At 42.2% G+C, this 26,910-nt stretch overlaps 1 protein-coding gene across 6 annotated transcripts in view; it reads left to right on the top strand.

Annotated features, from left to right (window-relative positions):
* Positions 1–26,910, top strand: part of SLC10A7 (solute carrier family 10 member 7) — a 205,653-nt gene that overhangs the window by 111,231 nt on the left and 67,512 nt on the right. For 2 of the 6 annotated variants that reach the window (XR_014792101.1, XM_084856215.1), the window contains exons 7-9: positions 4,282–4,382; positions 4,775–4,849; positions 24,577–24,612. The exons of 1 other annotated variant lie outside the window; for it this stretch is intronic. Coding sequence is in view for 4 of the 5 variants with exons in the window: in XM_084856215.1 (XP_084712341.1) it covers positions 4,282–4,382; positions 4,775–4,849; positions 24,577–24,612 (212 nt within the window). In the remaining variant the exon portion in view is untranslated. Of the gene's footprint in view, positions 1–4,281; positions 4,383–4,774; positions 4,850–5,054; positions 6,957–24,576; positions 24,613–26,910 lie in introns of those variants that run through there. 3 more of the 6 variants (XM_084856217.1, XM_084856216.1, XM_084856219.1) reach the window with 2 other exon arrangements.

The raw sequence follows: 26,910 nt of genomic DNA, 5'->3' as shown, positions 1-26,910 counted from the left end.
GAGTAGCCAGTATCAACCTATCACTTACTACTACTACTACAACTACTACTAACATTTCTATACTGCCCAATAGCCAAAGCTCTCTGAGCAGTTTACAAAGATTAAAAACATTGAAAATACAGTATACAGAGATTAAAATCCATTTACATAAAAGCACTCACAAACAGACAATATACACAAGAGAACATATATCTAAAACGACTTTGAACAAGTTTGTTGTTTATTCGTTGAGTCGCTTCCGACTCTTCGTGACTTCATGGACCAGCCCACGCCAGAGCTTCCTGTCGGCCGTCACGACCCCCAGCTCCCCCAAGGTCGAGTCCAGAATATCATCCATTTTAAACAAGTAGTCTCAAGCAAACAACCATAACTGTATCAGTAACACAGCTACTGATGAGGGCAGAAGCCAAAATGCTTAGCTGAAAATATATTTCTAACACTCTGCTGTTTTCCTTTAGTAATTTTTTAATAGAAAAGGTGGCTGGAGGGAACGGGACTTCTGCATATTTAGAAATGTTACTGTGACTTCAGGTTACTCTGTAGCGACAAAATATTGGCCAGGTTCCAAAGAACCATGCAACTTGTTCTGTGCACTCAAGGTGTGTGTGTGGGGGGTGGACTTGTGTTTCAAAAAGCCTAACTTAATTCATTGGAATCTCACCATTGAAAACCCCACTGTACACATAGTGTACCGGCATACCTGTTGATTTTTTAAAAGGCCTTCATGGGCATTTTCAGGGGGAAGATAACTAAAATAACTAGGAATAATAAATGCCAATTTAAATCCAACAGCTCAGTAATCAGACTGTCTCATCGGGTAGATTTGATTCACAAAACATTCAACTCAGAAACTGGAGAAGATTTGACAGAAACATGGAGAAAAAAGGGGCAGTGTTGCACTTATTGCAATCAAAGGGCTTACCCATCAGTACAAGGGCAGACATTTATAGCGCTGGTGAACTTCTGCTTGCCCACATTGGGAATTTGCATAGGCAAAGAATAAGAACCATGATTCTAGAAAAGATGTGCCCTTGCATTTTAGCCCCACAAAAGCTTGTATCAGCATTTATGTATATGTTTAAGACTCACTATGCATTACAGTAGTATTAAAATGCTAGAAATAGTGTCTGAAATTACATTCAAAACCACAGTGAAACAAAAATACAGTGGCCAAGATCCAGGCAACCACATGCCTAATTCCATATGCCCAAGGAAAACGTGACCTTGTAAAAGTAACTCTCCATGTAGCACACCCCTTTTGATATTTAGGGAGTTTCAGAAGCAATTTGTGATAATGATGTGAAGATCGGCTGTTCAAACAAAAAATTAAAATTCTATTAGGTACACCTTGCTCCTAAAATAGCTCTTTGGATTCTGTCCATAAGCTAGATACGTAGAATTGTAATTATTGCAGACTTACCACTACGTATGCAGCAGAATGAGTTGATAGAATGCTGACGTGTGGACTGTCCCACTTGAGGTCACTAGTGGGGAAGTCCATTTTTGAATGCTCCCCTATTGGGGGAGGGGGGCAGGGGGAGAGACTAGCTGCAAGTAAAAACCAAAGCATATGAGGGAGAATGTTTCTAGCCCAGAACTCCCCGCCCCCATCCACTGTGCTGCTTTCTCTGCTTAAAGGGAAGCTTTTTACATGCTAAAACACACACATACACCACACATACACAATCTGAAGTGGTACAGCCTATTCCACCACCTCCTTCTGTTGTATGTGTGGAAAAAGCTTCCATGAACTAGATCTTAATTATTTTTTTTATTAAGGTCAGCTGGGGCTGAACAGGCACGCAACATGTTTGGGAGAGCATGGCAAAAAGTGTACAGGGAAGAAAGGTAGAACTGAAATATTGCACTTTTATATTGTAGTTTTAAGCTTTCATATTTTATATTGTTTTATGTTGTACTTCATGGTTTTAATTTTTGTGAACTGCCCAGACAGCTTTGGCTATTAGGTGGTATAGAAATGAAAATAAATAAATAGATTATGCTGGTGAACACTGAGATGTCTGTGTCTATGAATGAAAACAGAAGTGGGAAAAGCATATATAATGTTCGGAATCAAGAATAAAAATTCTATTTAATTTGGCAATATGGCTTTTGGCTAATTTTCAAAAGAGAATGTCACGTTTACCCTGTCAGAACATAACTTTGGGTAGAAGACTATTTAAATTTCACTTCATCCAATGGCACCATGAGGACATTGCAGCATATGATGCGTTTGATAATGCAGGCAGATATAGCTGCACAATTATTTCCTTTTAAAGTACCCCTGTCCTGGCAGCAAAACCTGTTAATCCAGTTCCGTTGGGCAGTTCCTTTTTCTATTGGCCTTGAGGAAGTTTATTCCCAAACCAGTATGTAAACGGTGTACATCACAGGATTGCACCAGGTTCTACTTTTCTTGTCAACTGTGAATGGCATGCTGTCAGTAACGCAGCATTCTTTTCCCTCTCCCTCTAATTAGGCAAGCATATGTGACCTTGAGTTTTCAGACCTACGTTCTGATGATTGCTCATATAAGCCTAAGATTTAACATGCTGTACTAGCCATCTGGTTCCAAATCCATAATCCACCAGAAGTAACTTCTGTGTAAATGCCATTCAAGCTCCAATCGTTCCAGCATTGCTTACATTACTTACATAGGGGAGGGTCTTGAAGGATTGACCCCTTACTGTAACAGGACACAGCTAAATACCATTTTCAGAGCTGGGCGTCACCCATCCTTCTATTTAAATGTCAGTTTTGCTTTCTAGTTTACACAAAACTGTCTCCACACAACTAAGGAGAAGATTTTCAAGTGTGTAGAAGATGCCCTCTGCTGGAAGAGAGTGTTTCTCACATCTCTGTGTGTGTGTGTGTGTGCCATGTGTGCAATGTATTATATATAGTAGTGTTAAGATATTATAGTGTTTATGTTTATAAAATGATGCTTATATTGAAATTACCTATTCCTCAATTTTTTATTTAAAAAAATCCCATTTATCCTCTATTATCTGGACAAAATATTTGATTATTACATAAATTGTAACCTGCCCATATTTTTCTTTTCTGATATTAATATTTAACGCTTTTCAATATTACATATTTGTATATCTTCTAAGTAACATACAGACAAATTTTATCTTTGAGTTATGCTTTTCTACATAGCATAAGATTGCAACTAAGACTGCAGTGTTATGCACATTTACCTGGGAGTAAGGCCTATTGAATAGAGTGGGACTTGCTTCTGAGGAAATAAGCATAGGCTCATGGTGTAAATCTCCTTGGTCTGGCAGAGTACAACATTACTGAAAAGAAATTATACCAGTGTTGTCATATTCTTGCACCAGCAGAAGCTGTCACTGACATAACTCTTATCCAGTCAGGGATCTGTCTCATCCCTGACAACAGCATAGCTTTCAAAAGACGTGGCATAAGGCCCATTGAAGACCTCAAACAGCCCTAGATATTCTGCCTTTGTCCCCACAGCTTTATTGAGGTTAGGATTCCAACTTACTCTGCAAGCAATCCTGGTACATCATCAGAAGTATAAAAGATCCAGCAAAGAAATATTTTATATCGAGGTCTCCTCTGTGTAGGCATACAGCATGGGGCTACATCATTCTACAACTGTCAGGAGGCCCTAGCCGGCCTCTTTCAGTCTACTCCAGTAGTCAACTCCAGACACAGACAAATAATTCTTTTCAAGGCTTTATTCCTTTTACAACTTAATAACTCTATCACCAGCGACTAAGCTATGAACAGCAGAGTAATCTATGCCCCGGGTTGGAAACAGTTGGTCCCCGTTTGAACGAGAATCACTTGCAGGCCCTGAACTTATGGGCTAGGGAGAGTCCCTCCCCTTTTCTCTTGGGTTCTCTGGATGCGACCGTTGCTTGCGCGCCAAACGGGCGCTACACCTCGTTTTCACACCCTCCATAGCTCATCACTCTCTGCGTCGAGCATCCAGCCAGTCTTCCTCCCATGCTCTTTCACTCCCAGGGCTGCTATCTATGTCTGGAATGCCAGTAGGAGGAATCTTTGCCAGCTGCAGGGCCTGGGAGGGAAGAGCGCACTCCTCTCCCACGGACGGCTGTTCCTCCTCAGAATCAGAACTGCTCTGAGGTTCTATGGGCTCAGTGTCCACCCTGACATCGACCATGTTGAGCTAGGAGCACATAAATGGGGGCTTTGGTGATGGGCATTTCGCACAAACACCAAACATGCAGCAACCAAGGAAAACATACAAAAAAGTGAAGGACAGATGAATAATGCTTGCCTTTTCAGGATCCCTACAGGTACTCTGCCTTGGGACTCCACAGACACCCACCAGGAATCTCAGTTTCATTGTTGCAACTGTGACTACAAGGAAAAAGCACTCAAATAAGGTAAGCCAGGGAAGACAACGTAATAGAGAGGGGGAGACAGTGCTGCAAAGCAGATGTCCTGCATGTCCTCCATTCCTCCCCACCAAGAAAAGACATGGGTGTGCAGAGCACTATCAAACACCCACAGCCACCGAGTGTCACCCTTTGACCTTTGAATATTGGATAAGAGTGAGCTGGCTTTACAGCTGTTCATTACTCAGCAGTTTGTAGCAGTGTTTCCTACATAAGAGGCAAAGCGTAAGTAAATACTGCAGAAAACCAACAAACCTCTACTTCCTGGTTAAGCGGTCACCATGCTCCAGTGAGAAGAATGGGGAGGCAGCCACCTTTTGATAACCAAGTGCTCCTGCCACTACTAGCTGAACACTCATGGTCTGTTTTTTTCATTGCAGGACCAGAGATGGGGTGCACACAGTAGAGCAAGTAATGCAGACAAGCATTCCAGTGTAAGCTTCCTACATTGGATGGTGAGTACTGGGTCAATGATTACATTGTGAATTTCTAAACATTGCGATCAGGGGAGTACCCATGGGAGAGCAGGCATGAAGAGTAGAAGGGTGCCTAGATGACAAAAAACCTTTCTCAATTAGTCCTGAGCAATCCCTCGTGAGTATTTTCATCACTGGAACTGTCAAACCAGTCATTGTTCACTATCCCTATGTCTCTCCACAGGCAACTAGGAAGCCATCCAACATGTGCAGAAGCAGGTATCATTCCCACCTTGCAGTGTCAGGGAGACCACAAGCAAAGGCCTACAACAGCAACAGCAGCACTGACCAGTGGGAAGCAAGGCGTTCCACTGTCTTGTTTGCCATCCTTTTGTTCTTGGAGAGCTTCTGTGACTTTCCAGAGGCCATAAAGACAAAGTATAACTGATACAGGATAACCCAGCATGGAGTTACCATGGTGGGAAGAGCTGGACCTGTTCCTTTGTTTTTCATACTGCTTTTAAAGATGCAGGGTCCCTGCAAAAACAAAAGGTTGACTACACCATTCCTCTATGACACTGTCAGAACTTACTCCACAAATAATGCTGTTTAATAAAAGTTATGACTCATCATTAGTTCTGGCACTATTCATTCTACGCTATTTCAAGTGTTCATGTGTGTCTCTTCCCAGCTCTTTCTCCTGGGGCCCTGTAGCCAGCAATTGATCCTGGGATCTTGTGTGCTATACTTGCGCTGTTTCACAGAGCTAGAGCTCCATGTAGAGTTTCTTTAGTTCTGATATATGTGGCTTGGTCATAATGGGACTGGAGAAGGGCAAAGAGGGCATGTCTTGGGCTACAAAGATCTCATCATGCATTGTTTTTCTGTCTGCTCTTACGGATGCATGGTAAATATTTAGGGCTGTGGAATGGGCTTTGTGGGTTTTCTCCTTTTTCCATGCAACTTTGCAGTTGTCGGCAAGAAACCCAGAAGATCATCTTTGCCGTTTTTATCTCCCAGGGGTGAGACTTATTCACACCTTGTTCCCCGCTGAACTAGCCATCTGGAAGACTTAAAGGCAAAATACAAATATGTTAAATAAACAAATGTCATGGTGCTGCCTCCTGTAGTGTGCATTTTTCTTTTCCTTGTGAACAACCCACCCACCGCCACCACAAAAAGATTGTTTTTGTAACACAGCGCAGTGTTCTGAATATGGTCTGTGTGAAATCATTGGCATATCATCAGGACTCCAACCTTTTCAGGAGACTGGGTTCTGCATGTAAGCCTCCTTATCTTTGAGCCATGGGAGTCTCTGATGGGAGAAGGCTGGAACAGAGACATACAGGATTTGTGTAAGTGGTATGTACTGGAGAGGAAAACATAATCATGCTGTTCCTGCTGTTGCTGTGTGTTATTTAATGCCTTCCCTTCATGGCTAATGGGTTTGTCATCTGTGCACACCATTGTGATTGAGGAGCGGAGGTAGAATTTGTAGGGGTGCTGTTAGCTTTTCTTTCTACTGCTATTCTTGTGCTTTCTATTCTCCTGGTACGATGGTGGCTACTTTAGGATGGCATTGGCACAACATGACCATTGGATAGGTATGCCTGACCTGCCAGCAAAGATTCTGATGTGTGTATCTGTGTCTAGCAGTTGAAATTGTTCCCAAGGTGACTATTTTGTAAAGGGTAGAAACACTATCCGTTTCTGACATCTAATGCTGGTACTGCATTTTGCATATGATGGGACTAGCTGTGTTAATGATCCAGTCCTTCCTCTTAAGAGAGCACTAAAGCTGGTGTCTCATGGGAAAGAAAAGCATGAAGCATCCGATTGGGATTGGATGCCCAGGGCACAATCCCACTGTCTAAAATTAAAGTTGGCAGATTATGTCCCCTCTAATAAAGTAATGGTTGTCTCACAATTGCAATTCTGATTTTATAATCCAGTCATTAAAATACAAACATAGGGCCCTTTGGAGGGCTATTTTTACCTTTTGTCACACTTGTCATTTTTAATTGACTTGGAATATAGAAAGTTGCATGTATTTCTGAAACTATAATTATGCACAACTTTTTATAGTTGTGTCCTTTGCAAAAAAAAAAAAAAAGAATGCATACAATTCGTACATGGTTGCGTGAAAGTTCTTCTGCCAGTTCTTTTATTACTCTAGGATGCTGTTCATCTGGGTCTGGAGATTTGAACTCATTCAAAGTAATTATATGCCTATCAATCTCAAGCTGCTCCATGTTCTGTTCCATGTATTCTCTATTTGTATGTGTGTGAATTAATGCTTTTTAAAATTTAGGGATGATACACTCCAGATCAAACAAGCAAAAATAAAAAACCTTGACTTTATTTACATGTGATATAATTTATAATATTATTTCGTGATAGAATACAGGTTCGTGAATTGACAGCCATTAGCTAACAACTCATTTTTTGATCAAGTAACCTCCCTTGTGGACTGTGGGAATGCTGTGGACATCATATACCTCGACTTCAGCAAAGCTTTCAACAAAGTGCCCCATGATATCCTGATGAGCAAACTAGCTCAAAGTGGGCTAGATGAAACAACTATCAGGTGAATCCACAGTTGGCTACAGAACTGGACTCAAAGGGTGCTTATCAATGGGATCTTCTCAAACTGGGGAGAGGTAACGAGCGGGTCACCGCAGGGCTTAGTCCTGGGCCCAGTGCTTGTCAACATTTTTATTAATGACTTGGATGAGGAGGTGCATGGAATGCTTATCAAACTTGCAGATGACACACAATTGGGCGGGATATCTAATACCTTGAAAGACAGAAACAAAATTCAAAGTGATCTTGATAGATTGGAGTGCTGGGCTGAAAACAACAGAATGACATTTAATAGGGATAAATGCCAAGTTCTGCACCTAGGAAAAAGAAACCAAATGTACAGTTACAAGATGGGGGATATTTCGCTCAACAATACTACAAGCAAGAAGGATCTTGGAATTGTTGTCAATCACAAGCTGAATATGAGCCAGCAATGTGATGTGGCTGCAAAAAAGGCAAATGCTGAATTAATAGAAGCATGGCTTCCAAATCCCTTGAAGTACTAGTTCCCCTCTACTCAGCACTGGTTAGGCCTCATCTGGAGTACTGTGTCCAGTTCTGGGCACCACACTTTAAGAAGGATGCAGACAAACTGGAGAGGGTTCAGAGGAGGGCAATGAAGATGATCAGAGGACTAGAAGCAAAGCCCTATGAAGACAGACTGAAAGAACTGGGCATGTTTAGTCTTGAGAAGAGAAGACTGAGAGGAGATATGATAGCGCTCTTCAAGTACTTGAAAGGTTATCACAGAGAGGAAGGCCAGGATCTCTTCTCAATCATCCCAGAGTGCAGGACACGGAATAATGGGCTCAAGTTACAGGAAGCCAGATTCTGGTTGACCATCAGGAAAAACTTCCTGGCTGTTAGAGCAATACAACAATGGAACCAATTCCCTAGGGAGGTGGTGGGCTCTCCCACACCAGAGGCATTCAAGATGAGGCTGGACAGCCACCTGTCAGGGATAACTTGAGTAGGATACCTGCATTGAGCAGGGGGTTGAACTTGATGGTCATATATGCCCCTTCTATGATTCTATGAAATGTAAAAAATATTAAATAACTTGGGGAAGTGTTGAAAATAGTACAAATGGGAAGAAATAAAGAGGAATAGAGTGATTTTTCAGCATTTAAAAGCTTGTATTAAAAAGACAGCATGAAGAAAGGCATAGACTATGACCTGGTTCACATGTTACACCAGCAAATTATGGGTTGTTTAACTCAGGATTTCCAGGAATGCATGCCACCTGCGAACCACTTCCGGTTTCTATAAACAACAGAATGTGATGTGCAAACCCAGACTGATGGATTTTTGTTGGGTTAACTGCTGGGTTGTTTAACCCCTAAACAACTCGTCAGTCTGTGTTCACATGTCACGCTCACAACCTCCAGTTGGGTGATCGGAGGTTGTTTACAGAAAATGGAAGCAGCTCAATTAATCCACGATTTGCCACTGTGATGTGTGAACTGGCCGTATATGAAGTCAGACTATTTAGAGGCAACAATGGAAGCACTGAAAAGCTGTTGTTTTCGGGGGTTTAGATAATGTTATAAAGTCGATCGCATACACTGGAATATACTGTATGGTTTCTACCTGAGAGTTCTTAAAGAATTCAAACATAAAACTGCTGACCATCTAACAAAAATATGTAACTTGCCACTAAGATCAGTACCAGAGGACTGGAAAGCAGCCAATGCAATACCAATTTTTAAAAAGAGATCCAGGAGGGATCAAGGAAATTACAGGGAGGTTAACTTAACATCTGTTCTGGATAAATTGATGAAAAGCATTATTAAAAATTACATTATCCATCATACAGAACAAGCCTTGCTTAAAGAAAAAAAAAAGAATCAACATGGCTTGAAGGCTTCTGAAAAGATAAGTCCTCTCACTAACCTTTTACAGTTCTTTGAGAATGTTAATAAGCCTGTGGATAGGGGTGATCCAGTAGACATTGTATACATGGACTTTCAAAGGGTTTTGGTAAAGTCCCCCATCAGAGCTTCCTGAGTAAACCTAGGAGTCATGGGAATAAGGCAGCAGGTCTTGTTATGTATTGCTAACTGGTTAAAGAACAGGAAGCAGAGAGTAGGAATAAAAAGATAGTTCTCAGAATGGAGGGATGTAAGAAATAGGGTTCTCTAGGGATCTGTATTGGGACCAATCCTTTTTAACTTGTTCATAAATGACCTAGAGTTAGCTGTGAGCAGCGAGATGGTAAAATTTGCTGACAACACAGAATTCATGGTAGGTAAAAAAAAAAAGAGGGGGAGGATTGTGAAGAGGCCCAAAAGGATCCCTCCAAAATGGGTGGATGGGCAATAAAATGGAGAATGCAGCTCAGTGTAAGTGTAAAGGGAAAAAAGGGGCAAAAAACATCCTAACTTTGCATATATACTGATGGGATCTGAGCCAGCTGTGACTGACCAGGAGGGTTGTGGTGACTACCTCAATGAAAACATAAACCCAATGTGTGGCAGCTGTGAACAAAGTGAATTCCATGCTGGGAATCATTAGGAAAGGGATCAAAAATAAAATTGCCAATCTCATAATGCCTTTATATAAATCTGTGGTGCAACCACACTTGGAATAGTGCGTACAGTTGTCATCGCTCTTCTCAGAAGGGATATTGGCAACTCCCCTATGAGGAAAAGTTACAACGTTTGCGGGTTTTAGTTTAGAAAGAAACAAGGAGGGATATGATAGAGATTTATGTATTTATGCATTGTGTGGAGAAAGTGGATAGAGACAAGTTTTTCTCCTCTCATAATGCTAGAAATTCAGGAACATACAATGAAGGAAATGGTGGGAGATTCAGAACAGGCAAAAGAAACTAGTTCACACAGCGCATAGTTTAACTATCACAAGATGCAGTAATGGCTACCAACATAAATGGCTTTAAAGGGGGGTGTCATGATTTTATCTTTTTTCAATGCTGGTGCCACCACATGTCACAGCCTATTTATGATCTCACCATGATATCCACCAAATGTGGAAGACTGGGACACGTATCCCACCAACACTCACCAAATATAAAAAACCTAGTCCACCTCCTGTGGAAAATCCTGCTGTATTGTCACTATGTACGGCACCCATACATTATGTGGAGAAATGAATGTATTCCCCAGAATAAGAAATAAGAGTATAGAGTACAGTTTATTAATGAACAGAGAATGAATCTCACTTTAAAAAAAGTTTGTTGCATAAACCAGTTTTGTAAATAAATATTTTACAATGTTAGAAACCATTTTAACTGTACTGGAAGTAGGTTGTTCTAAGAAGTAGAATAGTACTTGATCTATTAAAATATTTAAACCTTTAAAAATAATTATTCTGTTGGGGGGTTGGTTTTTTCTGGTGTTACTGTATTGTGGGAAATGAGTTACTCTTAAGTTACCACACAAAGGAGTCGGATGGGAATGTGATCTCTTTCTTTCAGTTGCTTGTTCTCTCCAGTGGTAGCTGATCTTATCTGGGTAGATAAATGGGCAACTCGCCCTCCTCTGGACTGCTTAGTGAGGGTCAGGTGCAGCAACAGAAAACAAAACAAACACAGGCTAGCAAGTTATACAGCAATATCCGATGCTGCCCATCCACAAGCAGGGCCCACTGCTGCTGCCGTTCCGCAAGCAGCCAGCCCCGCTGATTCCATTGTGCAACCAGCATCCACCGCTTGTGCAACAGAGATTTAGCACCTCTAGGGTGTTGAAGTGTGCCATGATTCAGAGTATAAGAACAACCGCTACGGGGTTTCTGTTATTGTCAGCAGTTTGTTCCTTTGGCTGTTCTGTAGAGTTTAGGCTGTGAAACCAGTAAAACTACCACAAGCCTCCCTGTTCTGTTCTGTTTTAGAAGTTAATAAAGATGGTTTCTGTTTTAACTGCCTGAATCTGGTGTGTCCACAATATTACGCAGGGGCAATCCCCCAAACAAGCAGAAATGCTTGTTCATGGAATAGGGTACATCAGCGGAGTTCCCTTATGCGAGCTCTGCTGATCTCCCCAGTTCCAGAAACTAGTGTTTTCACTTGTTTCAGGTTGCTCCTGGAAGCACTAATGTGTGTTGCCCAACCAGTGTGTACAGCTTACGCAACTGAATTGGCGGGGCTGGTCACTTGCAAGCGGTTGTGAAATATAGATTTCAATTTACCCAGAACCACTCAGCTGATCACGCTGAGAGGTTTGGGATCTTATGAGGTGGAGAAGAAGATGCACACAACCAATGTAGATGAAAGAAAATGAGATTTATTGAAATAAAAGAAATAAGCAAAAGTGGAACCTCCCCAGAGAGTTGCACGCTCTCTGAGGCTTAAGAGGTTGCACACCTCCTAGGTACAAACTTAGTGACAAAGGAATCTCAAAGAGTTTCAGGCTGTCTGAGGCTTAAGAGGTTGCGTGCCTCTTAGATAAGAGCTTAATACAAACAATTCTCAAGAAGCTGCGCCCTTCTTGGTCAAAACTTAGTTACCCAAATGTGGTGCATTAAATGACTAAATATGCAGTTAGTTCCTATTTATTGCTCAGCTCCAGATCAGTCCATACCACAAATGGCCCACTGAGGCAGCGGTGATATAGTGTCAGCCAGGCCCAAGCCTATGCCTGCTTTCTTATATCCCAAACCCTATTGGTTAAGTATGTCAGAACAAAGATAACTGCACCTTATCTAAGCCCTAGACAGTAAAATCTTTTCCCTGAATTTTACCCAACACATACCAGACGCTATCAATAGTACTTGGCCAGAGCACTTAATACATGTCCTGTGGATTGAGGGTACTGTTGGTATATGCACATACAAACGATCCAGATGCAACCATGCCCCTCCTGAACAATGGCAGATACTCCTTTTCCCTCATTGGGGCTCATGAGATCAAAGAGGGGTTCATTATGTTCTTTGTTGATAATACATCATGTTCCCAATTTCCAGGATTGACGTTTGTTGAAGACAGACTGACATCTCCTTCCAACTCCCCAATATTTCTCAAGGTTGCTTCTGTGGTCATAATGTGCCATCCTCCTCTTTTATTGGCCCATTTCCATCTTCTGTAACTGATACTTTGGCAATTTTCAGCACATACCAGAGCACCCCCATTTGGCCTCCCTGCAATAATGCCATTCATTCTCCATTCACACCTCCCCTTCCTGACCTGCGCTAGAATGCTTCATATGCACATGACATGGAATGGTTAAAGGTTAACCTTTTTGCATTTCATGATGTTCTCAATGGACACTTAAATGTTTTGGGTTCCAAAATACATTTCAGGATGTTTACAATTCAAACTTTGGGTCAGACTTTGCATTCTATTTCTTTTCACATCACATTTGTTACATTGCAAAGAAAACAAGAGTACGTTGTGGCGCCTGAAGTCTACAACATTATCTACTAGGAGTAGAAAGAGAAGTTACAGAGAGAAGCAATCTTTATTGACAAAAATCAAATAAAAGTGGATTTAAAAAATAAGATAAATTAATAAAAGCGATAATATAAGATATAAACTTAAATATTTAAGGGAAATATAAGTGGATATGAGGAGACATTAGAAAGACAACTTGAAGAAAAATAGGAAAAGTAAGATCACACTCCCCTTCATGGATCACTGCCTTGTTGTGGCGAAGGGGCTTGCGTAACTCAGTGAAGCCATAAGCTATGCCATGCAGGGCCACCCAAGACGGACAGGTCATGGCAGAGAGTTCTGACAAAATGGGGTCCACTGGAGAAGGAAATGGCAACCCACTCCAGTATTCTTGCCAAGAAAACCCCATGGAACGTATCACAAGGCTAAAAGAGATGACGCCGGAAGATGAGCCCCTCAGGTCGGACGGTGTCCAATATACTACTGGGGAAGAGCAGAGGGTATTTCCAAGTAGCGCCAGAAAGAGTGAAGCGGCTGGGCCAAAGCCGAAAGGACACTCAGCTGTGGATGTGTCTGGTGGTGAAAAGAAAATCCGATGTTGTAAAGAACAATATTGTTTAGGAACCTGGAATGTAAGATCAATGAATCCAGGTAAGCTGGAGGTGGTCAAACATGAGATGGCAAGATTGAACATCGACATCTTGGGAATCAGCGAACTAAAATGGACAAGCATGGGCGAATTTAATTCAGGTGACCATCATATCTACTATTGTGGGCAAGAATCCCTTAGAAGAAATGGAGTAGCACTCATAGTCAACAAAAGGGTGGGAAAAGCCATACTGGGGTACAATCTTAAAAATGATAGAATGATCTCAGTACGAATCCAAGGCAAACCATTCAACATCACAGTAATTCAAGTCTATGCCCCAACCACTGATGCCAAAGAAGCTGAGGTTGATCGGTTCTATGAAGACCTACAACACCTTCTAGAACTAACACCAAACAAAGATGTCCTCTTCATCATAGGGGATTGGAATGCTAAAGTAGGAAGTCAAGAAATCACCAGGATAACAGGCAGGCATGGCCTTGGTGTACAAAATGAAGCAGGACAAAAGCTAATAGAGTTTTGCCAAGAGAACACGCTGATCATAGCAAACACTCTTTTCCAACAGCACAAGAGACAACTCTACACATGGACATCACCAGATGGTCAATATCGAAATCAGATTGATTATGTCCTTTGCAGCCAAAGATGGAGAAGCTCCATACAGTCAGTCAAAACAAGACCTGGAGCTGACTGTGGCTCAGATCATGAGCTTCTTCTTGCAAAATTTCAGCTTAAATTGAAGAACGTAGGGAAAACCACTAAACCATTCAGGTATGACCTAAAGCATATCCCTTATGAATATACAGTGGAGGTGAGGAATAGATTTCAGGGATTAGACCTGATAGACAGAGTGCCTGAGGAACTATGGACGGAGGTCCGTAACATTGTTCAGGAGGCAGCAACGAAATCCATCCCAAAGAAAAAGAAATGCAAGAAAGCCAAGTGGCTGTCTGATGAGGCTTTACAAGAAGCTGAGGAAAGAAGGGAAGCGAAAAGCAAGGGAGAAAGGGGAAGATATACCCAACTGAATGCAGAGTTCCAGAGAATAGCAAGAAGAGACAAGAAGGCCTTCTTAAATGAACAATGCAAACAAATTGAGGAAAACAGCAGAATGGTAAAGACTAGAGATCTCTTCAAGAAAATTGGAGATCTCAAGGGAACGTTTTGTGCCAAGACGGGCATGATAAAGGACAAAGAAGGCAGGGACCTCACAGAAGCAGATGAGATTAAGAAGAGGTGGCAAGAATACACAGAAGAACTATACAGGAAAGATCTGAATGTCCCTGATAGCCATGAGAGTGCGGTCACTGAACTTGAGCCAGACATCCTCGAGAGTGAAGTCAAGTGGGCCTTAGGAAGCATTACTAACAACAAAGCTAGCGGAGATGACAATCTTCCAACTGAGCTATTTAAAATCCTAAAAGATGATGCTGTTAAAGTGCTGCATTCAATATGCCAACAAATTTGGAACACTCAACAGTGGCCGCAAGACTGGAAAAGGTCAGTTTACATTCCAATTCCAAAGAAGGGCAACGCCAAAGAGTGTTCAAACTACCGCACAGTTGCGCTCATTTCACATGCCAGCAAGGTGATGCTCAAAATCCTACAAGCTAGGCTTCAGCAGTATGCGAACTGAGAACTACCAGAAATACAAGCTGGGTTTCGAAGAGGCAGAGGAACTAGAGATCAAATCGCCAACATTCGCTGCATCATGGAGAAAGCAAGAGAATTCCAGAAAAACGTCTATTTCTGCTTCATTGACTACACTAAAGCCTTTGATTGTGTGGATCACAACAAACTGTGGCAAATTCTTAAAGGGATGGGAGTACCAGACCACCTTACCTGTCTCCTGAGAAACCTGTACGAGGGTCAAGAAGCAACAGTAAGAACCAGACATGGAACAACCGATTGGTTCCAAATTGGGAAAGGAGTACGACAAGGCTGTATATTGTCACCCTGCTTATTTAACTTATATGCAGAGTACATCATGAGAAATGCTGGGTTGGATGAATCAGAGGTCGGAATTAAGATTGCTGGGAGAATTATCAACAACCTCCGATATGCAGACGATCCCACCCTAATGGCAGAAAGCAAAGAGGATCTCAAGAGCCTCTTGTTGAGGAGGAAAGAGGAGAGTGCAAAAGCTGGTTTGAAACTCAACATTAAAAAAACTAAGATCATGGCATCTGGCCCCATCACTTCCTGGCATATAGAAGGGGAAGAAATGGAAGCAGTGACAGATTTTACTTTCTTGGGCTCCAAGATCACCGCAGACGGTGACTGTAGCCATGAAATTAAAAGACGCTTGCTCCTTGGGAGGAAAGCTATGGCCAACCTAGACAGCATAGTAAGAAGCAGAGACATCACCTTGCCGACAAAGGTCCGTCTAATCAAAGCTATGGTTTTCCCAGTATTAATGTATGGCTGTGAGAGCTGGACTATAAGGAAGGCTGAGCACCGAAGAATTGATGCTTTCGAACTGTGGTGCTGGAGAAGACTCTTACGAGTCCCCTGGACTGCAAGGAGGTCAAATCAGTCAATCCTAAAGGAAATCAACCCTGAGTGCTCATTGGAAACACAGAAGCTGAAGCTGAAATATTTTGGCCCCCTAATGCGAAGAGAAAACTCTCTGGAAAAGACCCTGATGCCTGGAAAGACTGAAGGTAAAAGGAGAAGGGGACGGCAGAGGATGAGATGGCTAGATAGCATCACGGATGCAATGAATATGAACTTGAGCACGCTCCGGGAGAGAGCGCAGGACAGGAAGGCCTGGCGTGCTATGGTCCATGGGGTCACGAAGAGTCGGACACGACTGAACGACTGAACAACAACAACAAAGATCACACTGTGTCACGGTCACCCTTGGAGACTGCCCATAGCTAGACAATTTTAATGCTAGTTGGTCCTGTGGGAGGTGAGTGAGCAAGAGCAGGGACTTTCCCCTTGCTGAAAGCATGATACAAGGTAGGGGGAGAACAAATTATTAAAAGGGCTTTCTAGGTCTCTCTGCCTGTTTTAGCTATTAAGCAAGGTAGTGTCAGTCACGACTAGAGCCAGAGAAGTTGTGATTTGACCACGAGAGAGCAATGATGTAGTAAATCCATAGATGTCAGTGGGATGGCTCTATAGCAGGGGTGTGGAACTTTTTTTCAGTCAAGGGTCATGTTCCCTTCAGGGTAATCTGTTGGGGAAGGTGATGCTGGTGATGGATGGGACTAGAGAAAAAAACCCACCCCACTCCACGTTCTTCTCTCTTTTTCTCCCAACCCCTTTTTTTCTCTCTCACCTTTTCTCTCCTGCACCCTCTTCTCTCTCTCTCTCTCTCTCTCTCTCTCTCTCTCTCTCCTTCTTCTCCCCCAGCCAGTAAGCTGTTGGGTAAGGGCCAGATTGCCCCTGCCAGAGGTCTGAACTCATTGTTTGCAGAGGGCTTTTTAAATTATGCTGGGGGTAACATGGAGCCCAAGGGCCAAAGGTTTCTCACTCCTGCTCTAGAGTATGTGATTTAAGGATTGGAGTTTCTTATCTGATTCTCAATCTCTGAAGCAGTATTCTCTTAGCAAAATCAGCCAGAATGATTCCAAGGCTGGTGTAGCTGACAGGTCAGTGGATCCAAAGCTGACTCCACCCATGTGACACACTGTTCCAGAGCTTTTTGCATGCCCAGGCACAGCAGGGCCCTCTGCCATGACAGAGCGCCCTCCCCGCTCAGCAGCTCCCCTCTTGGAAGAAGCACCAATGTGCCATCCTAATCTCCAGCCATCAACATCACGGGGTGGGCTCTAACTCTAGCGGCTTTAGGATTGTGCTCTAACTCTTGTGGCTTTAAATTACTTCATAGTGTTTCTCATTGCAATCTGGTTTGGTAAATGATAAGTGTATTATACATCTTTTGAAAATTAATCATCTTCCAGTTCCCTGCGTAAGTTAATATTGGAAAGTGAAACAAGAAGTTGGTTTTATCTTCTAGAGAAGATGTAATAAAAGTCTATCCCTCGGTGCTAGTTTCCCTTTTAGGAAAGCATAACTGGCTTTCTAAAATATGACATGTTAGATGTTCCTCACTGTAAAGAAAAGTGCATTTACAGCTTCTTGATGTGACTGCTTCTATGCAGAATCATTCTTTGTATGAGCATTTTGGGTCAGGCTGTGAATTTTTTCCCCCTCTTTTCCTTCCCACTAAAATCATTGAAATATATTCTGTCGGTCTTTCACATCAGAGGTGTAAATGGATTTCTTGAAAGTTTTTCTTCAGAATGGTAAAAGGCAATCACTTTACAACTTTGACTCCATTATGGGCTGCATCACAAAGCTTAACATACCACCCTAACTTTGAGAATGTTCTGCTGTTCATTGACCTTCCCTCCACAAGGGCAGATGCTCAGTTTGTGCAAAGACATGTTGGCTACAATCTCTATATCTCCATACGCTGTATAATTTGACAGCACTTGCACAGAAAGCACAGTAGAGGGAAGAGAGGTCAAGTTTACATTTTTAGAGCAGATTTATTTTACTAATGACATCTACGTGTCCTGTGATGGAAAAGTGATTATCCCTTTAACTTTAACTTTTTTTTATGGCACCAGCACTGTAAGGTTCACATACCGTACATATACAGTCAGGGCCAGAAATATTGGAACAAGGATAACTGTTTTGGCAGTCGGTCTCTGTACACCACCACATTGAAGTTGAAAGGAAACACACCCAGATGGGAGCAAAGTCAGGACTTTCAGCTGTAATTCAAGGGGTTTGACAAAAGTGGGGCACTAACCATTCAGGAAGGACAGCCAGTGGCATACACGCACACCCATCTTTGGTGGTTCATAAGTAATGGAACAAACCAACATCATTTCAAACTTAAGGATCGCCTTTTATACCTGGATGAAAATCCTTTGCAGTCAATGACTGCCTGAAGTCTGGAACCCATGGACATGAGCAAATGCTGAGTTTCCTCCCTCGAGATGCTTTGCCAGGCCTTCACTGCAGTTGCCTTCAGCTGCTGCTTGTTTGTGGGTCTTTCTGCCTTCAGTCTTCTCTTCAGGAAGTGAAAAGCATGCTCTATTGGGTTGAGATCAGGTGACTGACTTGGCCATTGAAGAACATCCCACTTGAGAAACTCTTGGGTAGCTTTTGCTGTATGTTTTGGGTCATTATCCATCTGCAATATGAAGCGGTATCCTATCAGTTTGGCAGCATTCGTCTGAATCTGAGCAGAAAGTATAGCCCTATACACTTCAGAATTCATCCTGCTGCTTTGATCAGCAGTCAGGTCATCAATAAACACCAGTGACCCGGCTCCATTGGCAGCCATACATGCCCATGCCATAACACTGCCTCCACCATGTTTGACAGATGATGTGGTATGCTTTGGATCATGAGCTGTTCCTTTCCTTCTCCATACTTTTCTCTTCCCATCATTCTGGTACAAGTTAATCTTGGTTTCATCAGTCCAAAGAATCTTATTCCAGAACTGGGCAGGCTTTTTTAGGTGTTTGCTGGTAAAGGCTAATCTGGCCTGTCTGTTCTTGAGCATTACCAGTGGTTTGCACCTTGTTGTGAAGCCTCTGTATTTACATTCATAAAGCCGTCTCTTGACTGTAGATGTTGACAATGACATGCCTACCTCCACAAGAGCGTTCTTGACCTGGCTAGATGTTGTGAAAGGCTTCCTCTTCACCATGAGCAGCATTCTGCGGTCATCCACTTTAGTTGTCTTCCGTGGTCTTCCAGGCCTTTTACTGTTGCTGAGCTTGCCAGTTAAGCCCTTCTTTTTCAGGATGTTCCAAACTGTTGTATTGGCCACTCCCACTGTTTTTGCTATCTCTCTGATGGGTTTATATTGTTTCCTCAGCCTAATGATGGCCTCCTTCACTCGCATGGACACCTCTTTGGACCTCATGTTGGGAGTTCCAGTGAACAGCTACCAAATGCAAATGTAACACTCAGAACCACCTCCAGGCCTTTTCTCTGCTTGATTGGTCATGGGGTACCCAGGAAACAGGCCACACCTGGCCATGCAGCTGCTTGTCAGCCATTTGTTCCATTACTTATGAGCCACCAGTGATGGGGGGGGTGTATGCCACTGGCTGTCCTTCCTGAGTGGTTAGTGCCCCACTTTTGTCAAACCCCTTGAATTACAGCTGGAAGTCCTGACTTCACTCCCATCTGGGTGTGTTTCCTTTCAACGTCAATGTGGTGGTGTACAGAGGCCAGCTGCCAAAACAGTTTTCCTTGTTCCAATATTTCTGGCCCTGACTGTATATATTTGCTTTGCAATTCAAGCATTTCATACTGAAACAGTAGGACTAAGGAACAAGTGGAGAAGTTCTGAATAACTGCATTTTCACACTGGTGTTCTCTGACTTGCTAAAATAGGCAAACCAATGCAACCTCTTAAATTTTAAAGCGTTTCTTACAAATGGATAATGGCATTAGGCAATAAAATTGGGTTCAAAAATATAGAGTAGAAGTGTAGCTTTTACTTAGGCTGTGCAACCCCTAGCATGCAATTGTTTATCTTTCTAACAAAACACAAGCATCAAATGACTTTCCCAAAATATCATTTTAGATGTAGCAAAATTTCCACTTTGGGTGCTTCCTAGTTTCTCCACATGCTTTGTCCCATATCACAATATCCCTCTATGTTCCTTGGCATCTCAACAACAACCTAGAGGCATTCAGTCATAATTCCACAGATGGTAGCTTTGCCCCATTGTCTCTTCAGCCAAACACATAACTGGATGTCTAAATCTGTGGTTCCTTTTGTAAGAGGAACTACGCAAGGAACCACCAGTTTAGACATTTGGTGTATGGGCTTGGTCAAAGATCCAGTGGGGTGAAGCGACCATCTGTAGGATTATGACTGAATGCCTCTAAGGGCGCAATCCTGTACATGTTCAGACAGAAAAAAGTCCTACAACTCCCAGCAGCAGCTCCTACTGTAAGGGCCCAATTTACCCTCCGGTAATTATATTTGGCTCAGCTGACTGTCCACCTAAGCAGGGTACAATTTGACTGTGTAAATATTTATTTTACACATACAGTCAGCAATGAAACACATGTTTTGTTTGTTTATTTAATATATTTATTGGGGCACAATCCTTCGCATGTTTAGACAGAAAAAAAGCCCTACAACTCCCAGCATTCCCCAGCTAGCATGGTTTGTTGGGGCATGCTGTGAGTTGTAGGACTTTTTTTCTGTCTAACCATGCATAGGATTGTGTCTTTAGCCACCTTTCAAGATTGGCCTTCCCAAGGTGGCTTACAATATAAACTGGACAGAACTGGCCTGACTCCTCCCCCGCCCCCAATCCTGAATACCTGCAGGAATTAACCAGCATATTCCAGTATTTCAATAAAACTGGCTACTTTGAAGTTGGTAGAACTGAAACAAGTTCTTCTCAGTCCATCTTTTCCTGAAGATGTCAATAAAGTCATGGCAGAAGGTGGATAATTACTGTTGGTTGGAATTAAGGACAAAATATCCATTTCATTTCAGAGAAAAATGTGTTTTTTTGTATAAGATTATTTCTTTCAAAATGCATGTGAAATATAAGTATGGATATTCTGTGCTTCCCCCCATAAATGTTGGAACATATACTGAATAATGTTCAGAACTAGCTAAACACGTATCACTTCTAAAAACGTTATTCTCCTGCCTTCCTTCTCCCCTTCCCCTCCCTTTTGCAGGACGTCATCTGATATCAGCTGTTTATCCCTCCACAAACTGTACACCTCAATAGCACAAAACTTTTTAAATTTGAGCTTGCTTTTGATGGCTGATGTTAAACTGTTGGCATTTTAAAAATCTTATTTCATTGTAACTGTTGGCTTATATGCCAGTGTGGTGTAGTAGTTAGAGCGACAGACTAGGAACTGGGAGACCAAGGTACAAATTCCCTCAGCGCTGAAGGTCACTCTCTCAGCATATTCCTCCTTCACAGGGTTGTTGTGAGAATAAAATGGGGGAGGGGGATTATGTATGTCACACTGAGCTTCTTGAAGTAAGAGCGGAATAAAAATGTACCAGATAAATAAATACGCATTTAAATTGCTTTTGAAAGCTTGATACTGCTTAGTCCCACACCTTTAGAGTTAGGGTGGACTTGAAACAAGCCCGTGGCCAAAGATCTTGTGATGAAGGGGGCCTAAAGATGGTAACCAAATTTGGACGGATGGTTCAAGTGGCAAACTAAGGAGACCTGGGTTTAAATCTCTACTCGGAGATTAAGCCCACTGGGTGATCTTGAGTTCACAACCTCTTAATCGAACCTATCTCACAGGATTGTTGTGAGGATCAAATGGGGAGAGGGAAAACCTTGCACACTGCTCCAAGCTCCTTGGAGAAAGGGTGTGATAAGAATGTAGTAAGTAAATAAATAAAATAAATAAGGGTGTACAGGGTAGGGATCAAGGCAGAACAACAAGAACCCCCAAACAGGTAACCTAATGCTTTTAGAGTTATTTAACTATATTAAACATTTTAAAATTCTATACAGTTACAAATAATAAATGCCTAGTGCTTGTTAGTTATTCCTATGCCCTTTGCACTCATTGGCCAGACACTGGAAATGACACTTATTGAGCGACTGGATAGAATATAAGCCCTATACAGGCATTTACTTGCAACACAGATAAATTGAGGATTGGATGTTTTCAAGCACGCATGCCATGCCCCCAAATGTCCTCACGACCCTGGCTACCTCATAGATCTTCACGTACTGAGTGCAAAGTTCTGCCTAGGGACTTGTGATTGGCGAATGCCTACATAGCCCTATTGTCTTTTACTTATCTCCACAATTAAAGGTCTAGATTCCAGGGAAAGTGGCTAGAATCTCTCGGAGGGGCCGAAGGGCCTACACCTACAGGCCCTCAAATCACATGTCTCTGGCTTGAAATCTAAAGAAATATGTGATCACAATTAAATTAAAAACATCTGTGTAAGGAATTCAGATTATTGTTCTTTTTCTCTCAGTTTATGGTCTGCCCTGTCCCAAAGACCCATCCGTAGTGGCTAATAGAATGTGTATTTTATGTATAGCCTTTGCCTCCTCTTTATACACCTGTGAATGGAGGTCATGAATATTCTCTTTTTACAAGTGTGGTGGCACTTAAACAAAGAGTTCATGTCAAGGTAACCCAGGGAAAATATGGCTGGGCAGGGATTTAAATCCAGATCAAAAACTGGAGCAGTTTGTATTTCCTTTAAAATAAGTTTTTTCTTATGTTTTAAAAATGAGAAGAGAGCAGATTGAGCCTTGTAAAATGAGCAAGGTGAGTAAGGGGAGACATGATAGAGGTCTACAAAATTATGCATGATGTGGAGAATATGGATAGGGAGACATTTTTCTCCCTCTCTCAAAATATTAGAGCCTGGGGTCATCCAATGAAGCAGATTGGTGGGAGATTCAGGACAGATAAAAGGAAGTCCTTCACACAGTGCATAGTTAAACTATGGAATTTGCTACTACAGGAAGTATTGGTGGCCACCAGTTTGGATGGTTTTAAAGGGGGGTTAGACAAATTCCTGGAGGAAAAGGCTATCAGTGGCTACTAGTCTTGATGGCTATGTGCTACCTCCAGTACCAGAGGCAGTGAGCCTACGTTCACCAGTTGCTGGGGAACATGGATGGGAGGATGCTGTTGCTCTCATGTCCTGCTTGTGAGTTCCCGGTCGACAGCTGGTTGGCCACTGTGTGAACAGAATGCTGGACTAGATGGACCCTTGGCCTGATACAGCATGGCTCTTCTTATGATGCCTAACAAATGTTCTGGAAAAAGTAATCTTAGTTTTGAAGGGAGGGGCTATGTAGGGTTTGTGAATTAATATGCATTGAATAGCTGCCTGTTTTAATGACTTTATTATTTCAGTACTTAATAATAAAGCACTGAAATATGAAGGAGCGGGTGAAGTGAGAATTGCCATTTGCTGTTGTGGAGATGATGTTTGTGATGTTATCTCCCAATCCTAAAACCTCGTCTTAAGCTTTGTCTTCATCAGACTTAAAATCTTGTCTTATGCCCAATGATCAGCCTTAAACCTCCTTGCTGTCACTGAAGAAAACAAATCTTTTGCCTTCCTTTGCCTGGGGGATGTGGAGAGCTGAAGTGGTCCTGTGTGACTAAATTAGATGAAAGACTTGCCTTCCCACTTCAGAGACATGGAGTCTAATCAAGTGAAATGAGTTCTGAGATCTCAACTCACTTCCTAGGGGATATCAGTTTACATTACAAAATCACATGACACCTAATTCATCACGGTTGATACAGACTTTACTCAGGAGAGGGCCACAGCTCAGACAATACAATAGTAAGCCACCTGTCCTCTCTATGGAAGTAGCTGTTTATTAAGACAGTAGAAGGCATTGGTTGGAAGAGTCTGTGAGGCACTGACCTGTATATTTATGGGGTATATGTAAAGGGAAAAGGAGACATCAAATTCCAAAATGGAAAAATGAATTGAGGATAGATCATTTATATTCTTAATTACTATTAATATAGATCATTTCATACTCCTTAACCTAGGTATAAGGCTGAATGTTCCTTGATCACAAAGATTTTAAACATTAAAGCATAAAGTCTGATTTATATCCAAATTGTAAAACCTGCTCCATCCGCACACATGATAAGAAAAGGGACATATCAGCACAACTTCACTGCAAAAGTGGCATTACATTGGTTTTGTAAGTAAACACACGTAGCAACCTGCAGTGAATTAGGATCATCAAGAGGAAGGCCTTCTCTGTACGCCTTCCATAACAGAAGTACATTTAACATTTACAAACAAGAGGGTCTTCTCTGTGGTGGTGCCCTGACTTCAGAATGCTCTCCCATGGGAGATATGCTTGGTGCCAGCATTGTACTCTTTTTGTCACCAGATGAAAACATCTTTAGATTTTCACAGGCCTTTTTCAGACTTTTGAAATTCTTACATTTTTAGATTCAAGTCTGTATCATTTTAACTGGCTGAAATAATTTTACACATTTTGATTTTACATTTGATGTTTAAATTTTAGGTTATTTTTATTTTACTGTACTGTTTTGTTTTCTTGTTGGGGGTGGTGGTGGTACACTGCCCTGAAATCTTTTGAGGGATGAAAGTGTGGTTTATACTTTTTAAATAAAGAAATAAAGTTTAGCAGTGAGATGTCTGATAGCTTCATGCACTGAGATTTGGTGTGACAAAGAAAAAGTTCTGTTTTCCAAACTAATACACTTCTTGATTTCTTTCAGGGCATTGTTATAACTCCCTTACTCCTCCTGCTTTTTGTGAGTATCTTAATATCTATTGTTGGGGTGGGGGTAATATACTGCCTGTTAGGTAGTGTCAGAGGGCAATATCCAATGGGGACATTCCGCAAACTCAAATAGTGGTAGCGGAGCTCTGCTGAATCTTTCTGTTGTGCAAACCGTTGCCCATAACACTTGCACAACTGGTTTCACAACAGGTGCAAACAGTTGCGCAGCAGGCTACACAACGCTTTGCATAATGGGTGCAAGCAGTTGCATAACCCAAGCAGAATGCACAACAGGCTGTACAACACGTTGCACAAGCAGAATGCAGAACTGCTTGTGCAACCATGCTTGCACAAACATAACTTTAGTTGGATTATTTTCTTGCGCACAGTTCAGAACCTAGTTTCTGCTAGCGCAATGTCATTTGCCCTAACAGAATGACACAGTTGGATACTGCCCATATTGTGTATGGAAAAGGAGGAATTTTTACTATTCGGATTGCTTTAATGGATTAAAGCATATTTGCTTTTTGTAATCATTTTCTAAACTGTAAAAATGAAAATGTTTCAAAGGAACACAGTACTCACTACCTACCTGCTCATCTAAGGAAATATTAATGGTTGTCTTTTGTATAGCAAATGCATAAGCTAACCGGTACATTGAGTCGAAGACAAGCATTAGTGATAATGTGCCATGTAACTTACTGGAAATTCCATCATCTCCTATATAGGCAGTGTCAGTTCCAGATTTGGGGGTGTGGGGTGGCTTTTGGCCAGATGTCCTGAGTGAGTCACCCTCCTTGCCATTGAGTGCTTCCAGCCTTTTATCCTGCAGTTGCACTGCTTCATTCACAGAATTTTATGGGAGGTTCATTTTTAACACTCCTGTGTTTTCCTACCACTTCTTCCATCTTTCTTCTTACCAGAAAAAAATCCATTAAAGAGGAAAAGACAGATTAGATGCCTTTTGAATGGTAGCACAAGATGTGCACCCAGACAGAGTTTCTAGCACTAGGCATTGTGCAGCTATTCATCTTTTTCTCCTTAATGGATTTTCTGTGGTAAGCGAAGAGAAGGAAGAAGCTGTGAGGGGCTGTGCAGGAGCGAGCACATTACCTCCGACTCATTCGCCACTTGTAATTTGCATCCGGTTTAGCAAACAACCCAGGAACAACCTGTTCTGGAATTGTTTGCTGCAACATTTGAATCCAGCACTCTGGGTTGTTGAGGGAGAAACAACCCAGAGTTTTAACCCATGGATGCAAAGTGGAAACGGCAACCAGGTGCGAAGCAGCACACTCGCTTGCGTGCCCCCCCCCCACCAATGGTTGGCCGTAACATGCAAACTGGGTCATTGTCTGGACAGCTTGTAAAATTCTGTGAATCGGGCAAGGCAATGGCGCAATAAAAGCCTTTTGGAGAAGCACCCTAGGGGCCTTCCATCTGGAAGTGCCCTCTATCACTACTGCCCACCCACTTGCCCTCTCCCTCTAGGCCAAATCTGCACTACTGCCGAGAAGGAGAGGGCAAAGGAAATGGGACCTGCTGCTCCTTCTCCTTGCTCTTGTCCCTGCTTGAGCATTTGGGGAGGGCAAGTAATCTGCATGGAGGGGGAGAAGCGGTGCCGGAAGCCTCTGGGGTTGGGACTGGGCTCCCTGCTGGGATGTGGTCCTTGGCAAGTGCAAAATTATACTGACCCATGGTGCTGGTCTCCAATACAAGGGCAGCACAGAATCAGAGTGAGCCTGACCAGCCTGAAGACAAGAAGGGCTTTGTCCACCTACACACAAGTTATATTTGTTCAGCTAACACTGTGTACAAGTTTTGCATTTAAAAGCATTGTGATACCTTGTAAGTAAGATAACAAGTCACTAAAGCCATTGGGGCCCATTAGCCAAAACCTTGCTCACATTTGGCTGCTGCTCATCTTCCAGGCAGAAGGCATACTGGTTCAACCAACCATTGGTTTGGCTGAATTACGTTCGCAGAATGAGACCAGGAGACTTTATTCTGTGTTTCTCAAAGGTCATCCTTGTTACTTAGTGCTCTGCACAGGACTTTGAAAGAGGGATTTTGATTCTGCTGGAAGAAGTTTGTCAGTTTTGCCTCAGACACCACCAAGTCACCAGACCAAATCCAGCAGTTCATAAAAGAAATGGAAGAAAATATGAGTAAGCATGTGGGTGGACTTTCTCTTCTTCCACTTACACCTGCCCTTCAGTGCTATTTTCAAATCTAATGAGGCATACTTCAAAATACCTTAGTTATTTTCCCCTAAATCAGGGGAGGACTACTCTTGATCCTGTTCCTCGGGAATCAGGCTGGCTCCAAA

Source organism: Heloderma suspectum, chromosome 5 (assembly GCF_057233095.1).
Source record: "Heloderma suspectum isolate Gila_16-S chromosome 5, 16-S_ref, whole genome shotgun sequence".
NCBI lineage: Eukaryota > Metazoa > Chordata > Lepidosauria > Squamata > Helodermatidae > Heloderma > Heloderma suspectum.
The sequence above is the reverse complement of the archived record's forward strand: the minus strand, read 5'-3'. Positions and strand labels throughout refer to the sequence as shown.